The following is a 17,938-nucleotide window of genomic DNA, read 5'->3' on the forward strand; positions in this document are numbered from 1 at the left end:
CCTGCTCTTGGAGCCAGTCGCTCGCCACAGCGCTGTGGTTCTAATTAACAGGCTGGGGCATTGTGCCCGAACCGAGCCCTGCTCTTTGGTGTTTGTATATGTGTGTGTGTGTGTGTGTGTGCCCGTCTGTGATGTTTTTGTTGTGTTTACGTGTGCTCCACACTTAAGCCTCATAGAGGCAGGTTTTATTATCACATCCTGGTCTCCTTCGCTAAACCCCAAACATCCTAGAGATATTTCATAATGTGGGGAAAACACCCAGGACCTATTAGCCATGTGGTCTCCCTCCCTCTCTCTCTCGCCCTCTCCTCCGAAGCCCACTATGCAGTGCGTTACTGTGCCAGGTCTAGTTAGTGGGTGTATTTGTCCAATTACCCCGGGGTTTAAAGCTGCCAATCATGCGGCGATGCCACATCGTAAAGCCTCATTGCTGAGCTGCGCTCTGTGCCTAAATAAACACCTGAGTAAACACCTTGATAATCACTTCAGTCCACACCTAAACACACACACATGCACCTTAACACACACCTACTACACACACCTTGCATGCTCCGCCACCCATGGCGTGGACCTGGTCGCGAGCCAATGCCCAAAGCCGGGGTCCTCCCGCTGTCCGGTGTGATTAGAGAATAGAGAAAATTATGATGTAAACATTCCAACTTGGCTTATCAGCAGGCAGCGTGGAGTTGTGAGGAAGTGATCTACAGTACTGTCCAATCCGTTCTCAATAAATCTGTCTCTGTCCCGCTTCCTCCATCCCTCTCTGTTCTGCTTGGCTCTGATCTCCTTGTGTCCGTGCTGTTATTTATGGCGGTATTATTTATGACGGGCATTTATGAGTTTGTCTTTGGCCTCACTTCGCGAGGCGTACTGGCGAGCCTGAGCAGCGAGAGCCTGGCTCAAATCTTTCAATAACGATAGGAAAGAACTGTAATCACACAGGGCTGACAATCTTTTGCACACTGGAATCTTAAATGTGAACAAGCTTTTATGCAGATGATAGCTATCTCGGCTCTTTGCTATAATCACCCCTTATTTTCTCTTGTTCTTTTACCGTCTCAGGAGCGAGTGATTGAGAATCTGCGCGAGCATAAGGAGCGGGAAGACAGGGTTCGGCTGGAGGAGCTGGACCAGATGAGGAAGGAGAACCAGGTGTTAAAGGACAGACTTTCAGCCCTGCAGCCCCAGAAACTGTCCCTGAGTCAGCCCGCTAACCCCGTCCCGACCCAGAACCAGAGGCCTGACGGAGAGGTCAGTTTGGATTGTTTTGATGAAGTTATGATACATAAGGAGGTGATGTTTTGTGTTTGTGTGTGTGTGGGGTATGCAGTGTTGGGAATTTCTTTAAATGTGTTTTGGATATTGCATCACATTTAATCTGAAATATCCAACAATGGTGGTTGAAACAGTGTGCATGTTGATACGAGCGCTGTACACAAGATTGATAGTCTGGCATGTGTGTGGACTGCAGACGAAAAGCCATCAATATTTCATCGTTATCCACATCATAACATGTTCACCACTCGTGCCAAGCTCTAAAAAGGAGCCCAAACGCAAAATCTCATTTCACAGACTCATAAAACAAATAATAAACACGCACCTTTCTCGAAAACCTTTTTTTACTGTTGAATACTTCAAACGGACATCGTGGGGCTTTATAATTATTTTTTATTGTACAAAAAGAATTAAAAGAATTTTACTTTTACAGCCACTCTGCAGTGGTTGTAATACACTACTTGCACTCTGTATTTACACTGCTTACATCTACAGTAATAGTAATTCCACTCTCTTACCTCCCTGTGAGCATCCATAATATTGTTAGCAATGGGCCTGCCTGCACTTTGTCCCACAGGATAAAGGGATGAATTAAGAGAGAGTGATTTATGGACGTAAAAGATCCCTCTATCCCTGTTCGGGTGCCAAGTCGGAGGCCTGGCTGTCTTTTTTCTCCCCCTTTCTCCTCTCCCAGGCTTACAAGCCAGGACAGAATCTCGCCCTGCCAGAATTTATGAGAATGTTTTCTTTTATTCTCATAAATACCATACACACATCTCGTTCCTGCGAAATGATATCTTGTTGAATGTTGACGCGGCACCACATGAAAGCAGACAGCAGCTCCATAACTCTTTGTAGCGAGCGGATTCACACTCTGACAGAAGTGTTGCCATAATTGGACTATTTTGTGTACCTGGCAGCGATCGGGCCTGTTATGTAAACTTGCAAATTCTTCAAAAACACAGATGATGTTTGGGTGTTTATATTTGTGAGGGTGTGTCTTTCTTTCTTTGTGTCTACATGTGTTCAAGTGTGCTGGTGTGTTTGATCCTATTGTAGTGCAGTACTGGTTGTGAGGCTGTAATACTCAGAAGGTCAGAGGTGAGCTGACACGTGCACATTCAGCTGAGTGCCATCATCCAGTGTATAACAGGATTGATCCTAACAGCCACATGTACTTTTGGTTTAAACACTAGAAACTTCAGTTTGCTATGTACGGCAAAAGCTTCACTAGGTGTTGTAGATGTAATTTGATGTAACAATACAAAAGGAAAAGCTGTTTTTTTTTACATAGGATATTTCCTTATTGTACGACTTAAAGGTCCAGTGTGTAGGATTTAGTGGCATCTAGTGGTGAGGTTGCAGACTGCAATCAACTGAATACCCCTCCACTCACTCCTTCTTCTCACAAGCGTGTCGGGAGAACTACGGTGGCCTTCAGGTAACGTAAAAACCAAGAAGGCTCTATTTAGAGCCAGTGTTTGGTTTGTCCATTCTGAGCTACTGTAGAAACATGGCAGAGCAACACGGCGGACTCCATGAAGAGGACCCGCTCCCTATGTAGATATGAAGGGCTCATTCTAAACTAACAAAAACACGACAATTCTTAGTTTCAGTTGATAGTACACTAAGGGTTGGGAAAAACATCGATACAGCATAGTATCGCGACATTTTTTGTGGCAATATTGTAGCGATACACGAACGTCAAGAATCGATCTTGTATTATATAAACTATTAACCTCTTAGCAATCCGCCGGTCGCTATTTGGTCTTTCAGAGGTTGTAGCAGGCTAGAATGAAGATGCTGGTATCATATGAAACTAGAAAACCTAAAGAATCTATTGGTACTCACCATGTCATGTTAGCTTGTCGGGAAGAACACTAAATATCGCTGATAAGTATCGTGATAATATTGTATCGTGGGGCCTCTGAAGATTCCCACCCCTGCTATACACTAATGAAAACATAGTTATGAATACTATTTTCTATTTCTGCCAATAGATCCCCTGAAATCCTACACCCTGGCCCTTTAAAAATGTGTTTTTCTGATTCGTCAGGTTTTGACAGAAACTCTACAGCAAAATGTGCTTGACCTTATTAATAAAATAAAGAAATATCCTGAGCAAATTAGCTGAATTCTCCTTGTGACTGTCTAGAATATTGCTGTTGCTGTGCAAAATGGCGGCATTTGTACAATGTCATACTTTCAGAAAATTTTTATTTTTCTCACAAACCAGCTTAAAATACAGTAAATGCTTATGAAATCATGACATTAAGTGTCCTCATTTGACTCAAATAGCTCCAAAAATGGAGAAAAAAGCTTTTTTGCCTGACAGCCATTTACATCTCATGCAGATGTAGAGTTTGTGTTTGCCATCAGGTCGTGTACACACGGTGGCCCACTCACTGTATCTGCAGATGTTTGTATTACTGACTCAGTCAAGCTGTTAGCGGAGCTTTTTATCTTGACCTCAGAGCTCTGTTGACTTCACTGCATCCTCATCCTCTTCCCATAAAACAGTATTTGTTGATTCCGAGGGTTAATATAGGACTTCTGGAGCTAAACACTGGCTCTTCAAAGAGAAAATTGTAAAGAACCTCAGGGCAGACAGTGACCTTTCCAGAGAGGGTTGGCTTAAATCAGCACGGAGGCACCACACCTCAACTCACTGTTGAGTCCTATTCAAAAGACTCTTTTCAAACCAGGCAGATGTCATATCTTCTTACCTTTTTTTTGTTGCTTGACCTTTCTTCTTTCTTTTTGATGATAATATGGAGATAATACATTGAATTTTGCATTGACAGATATATGAGATTGACTAGACTAGTGGTTATGTTTTGTGATACTGTAATACTGTGATACTAAGTGTAATACCTGTGAGGGTTTCTGGACAATATTTGTCATTGTTTTGTGTTATTAATTGATTTTGAAAAGTAAATGTATACATACATTTTTATAAAGCAAGCATATTTGCCCACTCCCATGTTGATAAGAGTATTAAATACTTGACAAATCTCCCTTTAAGGTACATTTTGAACATATAAAAAAGGTGTGATTAGTTTGCGATTAATCACAATTAACTATGGACAATCACGCGATTAATCGCGATTACATATTTTAATCGATTGACAGCCCTACTTTTTTTTTTCTCGGTGTGGCTGGGTATCCTCTGACCCTGTTCAGATCTTGGTGGCCAGACATATTTAACTTATTTGTAATATTTACACTTCAGAGACATTTCCAGGAATGATAATAATAATTTCTGTGACCAAATATGTAATCGTATCTTTACTGGCTTTCCCCCTCCTGTCATAATATCACAAATTCCTGTTGGACCCTCCGTCCTCTCAGCCCCCTTGCTTTCCCCCTGTCTGTGTTTTCCACTGAAAAGAACATAACAAACTCTGGTCCACTTAGGCCTAATGCATTTTGTGCAAGCTAAAATTGGGCTTGATGTGTGTGCACGAGGTGTGGAGGTAATGGGGGGTGAGGACGAGGTAAACAATGACTCTGCTTGCCTGCTTCTTAAGGTCACATGTGGCCCGTCCACTATGTTGTAGTCAGGTTAGTCAAAGTCATATCCAGGGACATACAAATGTGTGAACGGAACACAAGTACACAGAACAAAAGAGTCATACAATAATGTCATCATTGACATTTTGTATTTTAACGTTTACAGATGTGTTCCTGATGAGCTACCTCATTATGCATGCATGTATCTAAAGACCTTTCAAACGTTTAGTTGTGCTCCACATGCTGTGCCCGTGGCTGTATCTCCCGTATGCAGGGGCCAACTTATGCATATGGTTTATCTGGTTGTTATAATGGGAGGGAGGCATTTGTTCAGATTTGGTAATAGTTAGCAGACACTCCTTGGATTTTTTTCTAATGACAGACTCGAGCAGAGCTACATGTACAGTCCCAGAAGAACTATGTAGACCCGACAATAAATTTCTCTGTGTGTGTGTGTGTGTGTGTGCGTGTGTGTGTGTTTGCGCGCTCACTTGATGATGTTTAAACGAGTGGCCTCAGCTGTTTCAACAAGTTAAACAATCTTCGCAAACACAGTAGACAGAGAGAAGTAAAGACCAAGTGAAAGAGGCAGAGAGAAAGATAATTCTAGGGTACAAACTTCCTCTGGGATATTTTTCTCGAGAAGAAAGAATTCATCAGTGCAATTCTGTTTTTTTTTAAACATTTTACTTAGAAAAAAAAAATTGAGATGTTTGGTGGTCTCATAAAATCGCAGCCAAAAAGAGGGAGACAGTAATTTTATAATGATAATGACTGAACTCCAAACTCTACATGACGGACGCCCCGGGGAGGCATCTGATAGATGCAAACCACAGAAAAGCAGGCAGCAGAGGAACCGGTTGGGGGGTGGGGTGATGAAGGGATGGGAGCGGATGAGGGCACAGATTGGTTCTGCTTCAGCTAGATTGTGACCCAAACCACATACTCAGGATTGACTTACCTTTTCCTTTAGCTTTCAAAGCTACCCACGCACGATGATCTCACATCTGACCCTGTGTAATTGTCAGTCCTAGAGGATGTTCAAATTTTACGACTGTACTTGGTTCTTACACTATATTCTTATTTTAACATCTGTTCTATCTATTTGTATTATCTTCTAGATGCCAGCCAAAGTAGATGGGCCACCAGCTGGAAGCCCCACGGTAGGATTGCTTATTTTATGACTTGTTTGTTTGTGCTTGCATGTGTGTGTGTGTGTGTGCATGCAGAAGACTTTTTAGGACATCTCAGACTCCCTCAGCGCTCTGTAGCCAGACTTAGCTTAACTTGAATCTGTCTGAGCTGTATTTTGTCACGCTTAACTCAACATCAATCAGCCCTACCTGTTCTTTGTCTTTGTTCTTTCTTTGTCATTCTTAGCTTTGCTTGGTCAGCCTTAGTTGCACTGTCTGTCTCAGTCTGTTACAGTAGCTTATGGTGTACTTTGTTGGGCAGAGGTGGGACCAAGTCATTGTTTTGCAAGTCAAAAGTAAGTCTCAAGTCTTTGCACTCAAGTCCCAAGTCAAGTCCCTGTTTCTACAGTAGCCAAGAACGGACAAACCAAACACTGGCTCTAGAGAGAGCCTTTTGTGTTTTTACATTACCTTAAGGCCACCGTATTTCTCCAACACGCTTGTGAAACTGTGGTAACGTGAGTTGCAGAGTGCAAAATTGTGGTACCGTCAGCCGCCGTCTGACTTCCGTTGCTCCTAAAGTAGTGTTATCATGGTAAGGATGGCCTTTTCAGTGAGGCGAACGACGTTACCACAGCTTTGCACTCGACGGCTCACGTTACCGCAGTTTTGGAAAGGGAGGAGTGAGCAGAGTGGTACGCAGTTGGTTGCAATCTGCAACCACACCTCTAAATGCCGCCAAATCCTACACACTGCACCTTTAAGGAAGAAGAATGTGTTATTTGCTGACAAAGGACAGCAAAGAGTTATGGATATTAAACTAAGTGTGACAAATTGCAGTTTAAACTGAAAGTTTAGCTAAGTCTGACAATGATTTTTAAAAAGAGCAGCGCTTGAAAAGCTGAATCATTGACGTCCTAAACTGTAAACTGTATATCAGCTTTGATATTCCCTTAATAATAATCGTTCACTAATGTATCCCCTCTCTCTGTGTGTCTTGCCTTCCCCCTTCCAAAGACTCAAAACACGGAAGAAACAGTCCGGAAGTGTCCAGACATCACAGATCGTCTGAGGCTTTTGGAGCAGGAAGTCGCTCGCAACAGAGAGGAATCTGGCAAGTCACAAGTGGAGGTGGAGAGGCTGATGGCAGCTCTGAGGGATGCAGAGATGGAGAAATCGTGCAAAGAGAGGAAAATCGCTGATCTCGAGAGGTGAGGGTCAAAAATTCAGCGACATTCAAATCCATCACGGGACACCACCTGGGTGTCCTGAGAAAGCAGTGTCCTTCCAAGTGACCGGATCTTTGTAAGATCTCAATTCATTCCTAAGTGCTCTATTTATAAAGGAGTAATCCACGAGACGTAAACTGTCTAGATTGTGTCCTCCCAGCACTTGAAACCACTTCCACGCTGTCATGCTTTTTGCCTGATGTAATCACACTCTAGAAATGCACACTGTGACCTACTGTATGCACATATGATGTTTTTAATCATATGACTTAATGTCTTATCATTTGTTTCCGCGTATCATCGTCTGCAGACCTGGGTAAGTAGTTCTTAGTGTGCCTGTTAAACATATCATCATAATACCGCCGACACTGTCCGTAGCCATCACTCTTGACATCATGCCATCACTGCTGGGTTGATTTTAAAACTTTCCCAGATATAAAGTTGGAAATTGGGGCATTTTGGCTCAAATCGGATCCCCAGGAAGCTCAGATTTGACTATCACAGTGGGACAGTAAATGTACATTTATGGCAAACAATCTCGGTCCTCATTCCTGTCACAGTAATAACACAATGAGAGACTTTATATGTTTCCTGATTTATATCACTGGAGACCTATAGGCTCTCCATTGTGTTGCAAACCTTCTTCCCATTGCATGTGCTATCACGTGTTTTCCCTCATATCATACTATGTTTCCACGTGTGTCTGTAAAACCAACAGGTAAGTGGTTTTGTTTCTGTAAGTGCATGACTGTAAATACATTCAACAAATGTGTGTGTGTGCTGTGCGTGCGTGCGTGCGTGTGTGTTTTTGAGTTTGCCAGGAAGGCAGCCAACAGCATGCCAGTGGGAGGTGGTGTACCCAGCCCAGACACTGGTTGTTTATACTACTCTGTTTATTACTGGCGCAGTGCTACTCAATTATCATCTGATTTATGGATTGGCATGGCGTGTACATGTGCCCAAAATGAGCGGTTGTGCAGTGCCAACTCGGAGGTACTGTATGTGAGTGTCTGCACGTGTATTTACTTCATGTGTGTGCGCGTGCAAGTGTGAAAAAGAAGCAAAGAAAGAGGCATGTTTCAGTATGTGTGTCTGTACCTGAAGCGGTTACGGTTAGTTGTGTGCCGGTTGGCACGTCTGCGTATACAGATTGATAGTGGGTGGTTTCTCTGTCGGTGGATTGTCTACCGCACGAAGGAAACCATGAGTGTGAAACACGCGTTGGCCCCATCAGGTGTGTTAACGCTAACTACGGTTCTGAATGGCTTCGAATGCATCTGGATGGGCTACATGTGCTGAATCCAACACAGCTTCCTGCCTCATTCATTACCCGTTTTACAGACTCTGGCATGGAAACCGTGTGCTGACTCAAACTGTGTGGGAACATCAAGTATAATAGGGATACAGTAGCTCCCGCAGAGTTTGTTCACACAGTCTACTCTCTGTTTCAGTGTGTTTGTGCATGCGTCATGCCTCTAACTCTACATGTGTCTGCTGCTCACATGCAGCTGTCACCAGAGTGTGCCCGTGCACATGTGTGGCGTTAATCTGCACGTTGAGTTTCTTGTGGGGCAGGAGTGTTTGGAATAAAGCGTTGGAAGAGTTTCTTTCCCTCCTCAGCTCGTCCATCTTATCGGGGCTGCTGTCTCATTAGTGTCAGCCAGTCACTCCTATCAGCCTGACCCCTCCCGTCTGGTCAGCACACACAGGTCAGAGGTCAAATGCAGGTCAGCTGCAGGTTATCAGAGGAAGATCCTCTGTGGTTATATACTGCAACTGTGATAATATGTCAAATAAACAGATTTTTTTTCAAGCACATGAGCATTTCATGTAATTTAGCTGCTGTAGAGAATAGTGGAGCATCAAGTTAATGTCACGTTATCGATGGAAATTCTGATTCAACATAAATACAGATGATATTACTCGCACATGTGTGTCTACGCACATGTGTTATGTGACAGCATATGGGCGGAAGAGTGTGTCTTCGTGCCGATTGGACTTCTGTGTAAGACAGTGCGAGAGGCGTCTGGGCAGAGGATGAATGTCTTTTTAATCAGAGTGTTTCTGTTGGAACTCAGTCAGATGGCCTATTAACCGCTATCTGGATGAAGAGAGAGAGAAGAGCAGATGAGGAAATAGACACTTTCTCATCCAGTTGGCAACGCAGCAGAGGGAGTCAAAGATGAATATAGCCGGCAGGTCATTGTAATAAATACCTTCCAGCACACAGGGGAGATGCACTCACAGCTATTTCATAGCGATCTCCAACTGTAATTCACCAGTGATAACATTAGGTAGTTTATTGTCGGTGCTTTATTTACTGTCATGCGTGTAGGTGTAAATCCTAGCTAATCTGCCTAAGTGATCAGAGACACTGAGCAGGCTTTGTGGAAAGCATCTGCATCAGCTGCTAACACTAATGCTAATAGTTGGATTTGTTAAGCAGAGCTCTGAAAGCCACGGTTACTGATCTCTTGGAGCAGTTTGCGCACACATGGTGGACTAAAATGGAAAAATTAATTCATTTCATAGTATGACATACTGGGAGTGAATCATTCTAATCTTTTCCCTATGAATTTAATTAAGCAGCACTGTGAGTGTTTGCCTTGCATCATGTTTTGTCCAATTTATATAGTTTGTAACATGGTGTTGATCTTAAAGTACAAGAGAATGAGTCTAGTTGATAGTATTTTTGAAACATGACCAGTTTTAATAAACCTTAAACATCAGCACTGAGTATACTGATGCTTTCAAACATCTGCAGTTGGTGACAAACGTTGTTCTAACATGGAAAATGTTTTATATGTTGGGAGAATTTAAAGCCTGAATTTCTTTTTCCTTCACTCCTTCCTTTCTTCCTTCATGGCCATATATTGTTAACTAGTGGAATTATTTAGTATAGTTCTTAATGCTGTTACAGTCCTATACTTTTAATGTTTCTGCGGTGATGTGGGAGCTAAACTTTGAGAAATAAATCAGCCTCCCAGTCTCACCGTATCGCAGCTATTGACGTGGTAAGCACTCTGGTATGTAAGGGAGGGTCTCAGGAAAAGGGAGGCGTGTGTGTATATGTGAACGCATGTACAGTATGTACTGTGTGTGTGAGTGGGGTGACACTGAGGAGAATACATGATGGTAGTGTAGTTGGCGAGGGTCTGTTGACTGGTAGGAAATGACGGTTCGGACAAAAGTTCATGCACTCAAACAACCGTTTCATTTTGGGCCTTATTCCTTCAACCAGAATGAAACTCCAGATGTTGAGAACATCAGTCTTTTGAAAACACGCACACACACATAACCTCCAAAGTCTCTGTATTCAATGTTAACTACATGAAAATGTTTTTAAACTGTGTGCATTTTTGTGTATTTCCTCGTTGTTCGTACAATTTAAGTGTCAAATACATAGACAATGCCCTCATGAGAGATATTATCATGGTATCTATAGAAAATAAAAAAAATAATGATAATGCTATCAGTCAAATACATCTTTTACTTTGTTTATCTCTTTTTTTTTCTTTTTGGCAAATGAATTAAGGCCTTTACACTCAGGGGGGCGTGATGAATAAAAGACGCAAAAATGCGAAATATCACCTGCGAATATTATATGTCTAGGGCTTTTATTGTGAAAGGTAAGAACAGAAGAAGTGGATCTGGTCAGTGCTGCCTTTGTCAAGGTTGAAAGGAGTAATAAAGTTTGCAGTCTTAGTTCGGACTACAGAGCCTCCGTGTTGTTGTTTCATAAATATAGGCACAACTCAACCTGTTACGCACAATGCAAAAAAAGGCATCAAGCACCTTTATTCGCGGTGCAAAAGCTCAGAAAAATCAATCTCGTTACGAAAAAAGTATGTAATTTTTCACTGTTTAATATTCACGTTCTGTGTGAAAGTATTCATGACAAAAAACAGTTTGAAAAAATATATTGACGTGTGAATTAATTGCATAAAAAAACGCCCCCCGGTGAGTAAAGGCCTTTACACTCAAACTACGAGTGTAGGGGAGGTGGAGAGAGAGTCTGTAACCACAACTGTACAAAAGCGTGATTTAAGAGGTGCTGGATTTATTTTCATGATATTATCATATGTGTATTATTAACATGATATCAATATTTCATTTTTAAACAGTTAATGTCAATACCGGTATATAGCGACACCCTACCCTACAGTACATACAGTGAATGACACTACATCTTCTCATATTTAAACATGCAGACACACAAGTAAAGCAGACATCTTCCTCTTTAACCTCCTTTCTGTTTCACCCTGTCACACACACACACACACACACACACACACAGACAATATACAAAGGCAACAGTGAGACGGTGTTTGTGTTGCGATAAGAGTCGACATGTCTAAGCACCATAAAGCATCTATCAGTAATAAACAGACTTGTTCTGTTTGGATCTCTCAGCGCTGCATCGAGACAAGCGCCTCAGATAAAACCTCAGACTCCAGTGTTGATCCAACTGCCTCACGCTATACTTTCATAGTCCCCCCATTTCTCCTCCATCTCTATCCTTTTCCTGTACCCCTCCTCTTTTTCTTTGCATTGCAGAGAAAACGTATTTAATTCAGATCATATCTGCCTCTTGTTCCATATATTGTGCCCTGGTGTGTCCTTGTCTGCTTGAAATCGGAGGATTTTGTTCCACTCTGCTGTTTATTAAAAGAGAAGAGGAGGAGACGTAGTAAGAATTAAGAGTTATGAAGGGGAGATACAAATCTGGACTTTTTTCTTAAAAGGTTATTACTCCTTTTAACCTTTATTTACTCAGGAAAAGTCAACTGGAACACCCTACTTAATATTCGCAGTTTCCCACATTCAGATCTGGGGGCGTCCCGCTGTGACCGCAGCTTCCTGCTTGTTGGCCGCTCAGCAGCTCTGCTGAAGCCATTCATTTACTCTCTGTGCCTTGCTCGAGGGCACGTCAGCAGTCCTTTATTTCCAGAGGATCATTCATTCAATCTGTTTTTGGATGTGAGTTCAAAGGGACAAACAAGGGGAGAAAAAGAGGAAAAGAATGTTACAGGGATAACGGAAAAAGAGAGTGGATGAGAAAAAGAATAGAGATATACAAGAGAAAAAAACATGACAGAGCTGTGATTTGACAGCCAAAAATAAAGCGGAGCTGCTTATGTTGGAAGGCGGATGTGTGGAATGCTCCAGGTGAAAGAAGCAAGAGGAAATGTGAAAAATTACTTATTACGCTCAGTTTAGGAAACGGCTGGACTCATGCATAGCGCTGTCTCTCTCACTTCATCTTTCTAAGAAATGTCGCAGCAATAAAATACTATTTTCCCCCTATGAATTCACTCATTTCGGTACTCAACAAATCACACTTCTCCTTTTCATATTTTCCACTCATATGCAGCCCAGCCCGTCTGCTCCTTATTCACACTCTACGTGCCCTCATTTGCCTCTCACACTGGTCAAAACACTTACTTCATTTTGCACTGATGGGATGATGGGGGTATATCAGTGATCAAAAGGGACCAGCGTGTCTGCTGGTTTATACACCTGTGCCAGTGGCGTCTGAGTGTGATAGCTGATATGCCCTCATGGCAAGTTTGTCCTCTATGGACATGCCTCTGAGCTTAAAGAAACACACACACACAGACATCAAAGAGCAGAGTATAAACAGATTCTCCTCCTCCTCCTCCTCCTCCTCCTCGCTGTGTAAATATGTGTGCACATGTACGTGTGTGTACACATACTTCATTCATAATGGTAACAGAATTGAATAATAATCTTTATTTTAGCAGCCCTTTTTCAAAACCCACTCGTAAAACTGATAAAAAAAATGTATAAAATCAACAGTAGAGTCATTAAAAAAAGAAATAAAGAGGTAAGCCAGAGACATGACATGACAGGCCTAATAAACTGACCAACGCTGTGTTTTTGTACAAGGGGAGTAATATCAGATATAAATACTGACATAAAGTTCTCCCGTCCCGCTCTGTCTTCTCTTATTATAACAAATACTTCCTCAAAGGCTTTGAAATGCTCTGTGTGTGTATATGTGTGTGTGGCGAGGTGACTGTGTATTAGATTTATTCATCATCTTGTAGGTATGTTTCACATGAATTGCACACGGACATCACTCATGAAAGCTGACACACACACACACCATTCTAAGGGCAGTGACAGCAAATATTTGCCCATATGTGGGGGCAGCTTGTATGCTTTGCCCAGAGTAAACAATCCCGTGTGGATATGGAATAATAATGTGGCGCGTTTTAGCAGCTGCTCGGTCACAGCCTGTTTACAGTGTTGGAGGGTTCTCTTAGGCGCTAATTTGTCACTGTCAGCTTTCTCGCACTTTCGACGCTTTTTTTTTTTTTCTTGAAGTGTGAAGTCCAAACTGAGAGCTCAAAGAGTGTGTTTTGATTCTATTTTGAGAGTGTTTGTGAGAAAATATAGATTGTGTATAAGTGCAGCTGTGTGTGTCTTATGGTGTATGGGTTTTCACTCGTCCCCACCAGTGAGTGTTTGCATGTGTGTGATCGTATATGTGTATGTATATATATGTATATATATATATGTGTATATATATATTAAGGGGTGACAATCACCAGAGGTCCAACAATACTTAATACAATGATTAAATTGCGATTTCTTACGTTTTTTTCAACTGCAAATTATGCAGTTTTCACTCTGTTCATCTCAGAGTTCATCTTGAGGTCAGAGGTCAAGGGACCCCTTTTGAAAATGGCCATGCCAGCATTTCCTCGCCAAACATGACATGGTTGGTGACAATGGATTCCTCAGGTTTTCTAGTTTCATATGATACCAGTATCTTCACTCTAGCTATAAGACTTAGCCCGATATAACCTGAAAGACAGAATAGCAGCCGTCAGATTGCTAAGAGGTTAATAGTTTATATGATAAAAGATCGATACTTGACGTCCATGTATCGATACAAAATTGCCAGGCAAAATATCACGATACTATGCTGTATCAATTTTTTTCCCCCACCCCTTATATATATATATATATATATATATTCTGTGTGTGTGTTTGTGTGCCTGTGTGGATCATAGTTGTCTGACTAAGTAAGTCCACTAAAGGACAAGGAGCAGGTCTTTGTGTGGAGGTAAATGCACAGCTCTGTAATCAGGAGCTCGGCAGATTTATTATCCCGTGTGTGAGCTTCTGGCAGTGTCTATAGACTTATTTATTTTCTAAAACCACATGCCCTTGTGTGTGTCTGTGTCATCCTGTCTTATCTGTCCTCTTGCACATATCTATTTTTGAGAATGTGTGCATGTGCTTGCATCTCCTGTCTGCATGTGTTTGTGTGTTTTGTTGTTGAAAGATTTACACAGCAGCAGCGTCTCACCTCCATCAGGTCTTGTCTTGTCTTGTCCCAGTCAGCCATGCTACTAAGACAAGAAGACATACGCACAGTAGCTCCCTGCTTTACTGTACACACTGCAGCCCTACCGTTTACCTGTATGATGCAACATGCAGCCATTGTTTTAACTCTTAAAAATACAGCAGAATTATGGGTTAAACAACATCATGTATATACATTTTATATTTTGGATGTCGGTACTAAATTTAATGATACACATTTACTAACAAAAGCAGCACAAAGTCAAAGAAAATTGTATTTGAAGTGAACTTGGGCCATTGTGTTACATTTACATCCAGGACATACCCGATAGTCATTTTGTGTGAGATGCAAATCTTTTGTGGTTAATATACATTTCTTTATTGAGCATCTCTTTATCTGTTGTCACCCATATTTCTCTCTCTGAAGGCAAATCAAGTCTCCAAACATCCAGAAGCAGACGGTGGCGGGTGAGATGAGGAAAGACGCCCTCCCTGACGGACATCCACACTCTTTATCGCAGGTTTGAATATGTGTGTGTGCACACGTGTACATTCCTTGTCCTGTAGTTTAGCTCTTCATCACCTCTTCATCCCACAGTGTGCAGACGGACTCTTGCTGTACTCATGTATCCCGCCCTCTTCTCTCCTCTTCTTTCCTTCTCACCTCTTTTGCAAGCTGTTCCTCAGGAAGTATCACCTTTTCCCCTTCCTCGATCTCTCTCTACGTTCTCCCTTTCTGAATAATTCTGCTCTTCCGATCAGAGAGAGCCCCTTTCCCAGTCTTTCATGCCTCCTGCCCTGCCTCCCTCGGTGCATCTCAGAGTCAGTCCTAAGTGGAAGAGACAGGCATTTAGTCCTGCAGAAATCAGCTCCATACGCCAGCCAGGAGCGCCGGCATAATGGCTCAGATGGGAATAGTAAAGAACTGATTAGTGAGGCAGGAGAGAGACTCTTGATTTACCTTTTTTTTTTATTTGTATAGTTCTTCTTAGGTGTCAACACGAGTGTCAGCTGTTTGCTTGACAGTGTGTGTGTGTATGTGTGCATGCTAGCCTGCAGAGCTATGCTGAGGTGTTAATATGCAGAGTGCAGCCATGCCAGGTTATTCCCACAGGACCGATGAAGTAGAGTACACCTCTCTGTACCTCTCTGCCAAAAAGAACCAGAGCTGCTCTCAGCCTGTTTTTGGTAGAGCTATTTTGTTATTTCTGTGTGTGCTGGCAGGCAGCATCCAACATCCTATTTCCTCTTCTAAACAGTGTCTGAGTAGCAACACATTAATATTTCTACAACCTGGAAAGAGACATGAAGTGAGGGGCCAGAAAGAAAGAAAGAAAGAGGTACAGGGACAAATGCAAGGGAGTTTTGGGGTTGATGTCAGGCGAGATAGATGACATCCACAAACAGAGCAAAATGGAAAGTTTCAGAGGTGATTGATTTTTATGTTGTTGGTAGTCTATCATTTCACGTGTAGAAATAGATGCACAAATGTGTAGATATCACTGGATAGTAAAATATTTGCAGATCATGGTACACATTTGTGGAATGTCTTCTGTGGGTTACAACTAATAAAGTCCAATAAAAACTTCCATAGTAGTCCATGTATTATAAAATACTGACCAGAGATAATACATGTGTTCGATCAAATGCAGTAATTCAAGTTTATTAAACCTGGCCAATACTGATATTAGTATTTGAAAATGTAAAAAAAGATCTGATAATAGCGGCATGGCTCTATGGATGCCGTTGTTTGTCGGTAGGTCAGTAGGTAGTTCAGACGGAAATATCTTAAACATTATTGGATGTGATCCGATGACTTTTCACTTAAAGCCGTTTCACCCCAAAGCACGGATTTTCGTGTGAATTATTCAGACTTTTTGTGGATGCTTCAAGGAGAGGAAAACATGCACATTCTCAAAATTGTTTGTGGTGTTGGCAGTAGATCCCCTCCAATATGTACTTTTTAAAAAAAATGACTTGCTCCCGCACACACTTTGTCTCTGCTTTATTAGTCAACGTTTAGGTCAACAAGGACCTTCATCGGGACATTAAGAAGATAAAATGGTGGTGTGTGTTCTTTTAAACACCAAATCAATGTGATTGGATGATTGTAAGTGTCAGCCATCCCTATTGGTTGAGGAAGTGACATCATCACATATCCATTGCACCATGAAAAAAACAGGAAGAGAAGATTCTTTCACTCTTATGAATGCTTGCACACTCACGCGTAACATTTGTGCGGGGGGGGGAATAAATATGCGGACGGACCTCGATTTCAGTGGATATGGTCATTACCCGTCTGAAAAATAGGACATACAGGATTAAACCAAACACTCCATAGAATTGGCAAGCACCCAACTGGACTATGCACGCACTGTAATAAACCGGAAACTGTCAAGCATGTTCTTATAGAGTGCAACAAATATGTCAAAGAAAGAAGGGAATTGCTATCAGGAGTAGATGATGGAAGTATTACAATGGAGAATCAGCTAGGAAAGAAATCTAAGAAAGTACACAATCTTCTAATTAATTACTTAAGGGCAACAGGAATAGTGGAGAGAATTTAATTATTAGTAGTATTATTATTATTGTTATTATCATTAATAATGTTTAATTTTTTATTTTATTTATATTTTTTTTATTATTTTTTTTTTTTTTCCTGCCAATCTACTGCTCCACACTTTAGTCCAGTAGGTGGCGGTAATTTCAGATTAGATTTCAGCGGATTTCCACCAGCGGGAATATGTTTGACCAATGAAATCCTTTCCTCTAATTGATTGACGTCATTCTGCATACTAATTAGCCACGTGCTTTGCGTTGGTTGCCCTGGTTTGTTTTCGGGGCTTTTTTCGGTCCAATGGGACATTTTTCGACCGATAGTTGTATTTCGAAGTAACAATAAATGTACGATAAACATTACTACCTCAACAACCAAATAAAGGATAATATATGGCTTGAGATGCAGCCCAGCAGCTGGGAAACGATGAAGATGGTAATGTAGCTGATATGCACTTGCTTATGTTATATGTTGGTCACGGAATGGGGCTAACATAAATCACTAACATTTCATTTCATTTCAAAATGTATTTGGAACATGTAGAATACAAAAACAAAATAAAATAAAAAATAAAGAAAAAGAGAATGATCATACCAACAAGTGGACAGTCAGAAACAAGTAGTATTTACATAAAATGAAAAGCATAAGAAAAATAAATTGTCAAACACTTGATACCTTGATTTACATATTCGAAAAGGAGTGAGAAGAAGTATAAACTTATTTAATCCCACCCCTTCTCCATAAGTCAATTATTAATTATTAACCAGCTTCCTTATTGAGCATACATATACTCTAATTAACTTTACCTAAATTTGTCTAACTATAATTATTCTAACTATAATTATTACCTTTAATCTGTGTCATACAGAAATATAAATTAATTACTGATATAA

General features: G+C 41.3%; 1 protein-coding gene across 6 annotated transcripts in view; it reads left to right on the top strand.

Moving 5' to 3' along the window:
- The window catches only part of LOC119489419 (ERC protein 2-like), a 184,098-nt gene that overhangs the window by 70,339 nt on the left and 95,821 nt on the right, over nt 1-17,938 (top strand). For 5 of the 6 annotated variants that reach the window (XR_005207175.1, XM_037771807.1, XM_037771802.1 and 2 more), the window contains 5 exons: nt 1,063-1,251; nt 5,910-5,951; nt 6,939-7,132; nt 7,461-7,466; nt 14,916-15,009. Coding sequence is in view for 5 of the 6 variants with exons in the window: in XM_037771807.1 (XP_037627735.1) it covers nt 1,063-1,251; nt 5,910-5,951; nt 6,939-7,132; nt 7,461-7,466; nt 14,916-15,009 (525 nt within the window). In the remaining variant the exon portion in view is untranslated. The remainder of the gene's footprint in view (nt 1-1,062; nt 1,252-5,909; nt 5,952-6,938; nt 7,133-7,460; nt 7,467-14,915; nt 15,010-17,938) is intronic. The other variant, XM_037771806.1, reaches the window with a different exon arrangement.

The sequence above is a fragment of the Sebastes umbrosus genome, chromosome 6 (genome assembly GCF_015220745.1).
Source record: "Sebastes umbrosus isolate fSebUmb1 chromosome 6, fSebUmb1.pri, whole genome shotgun sequence".
Lineage (NCBI taxonomy): Eukaryota > Metazoa > Chordata > Actinopteri > Perciformes > Sebastidae > Sebastes > Sebastes umbrosus.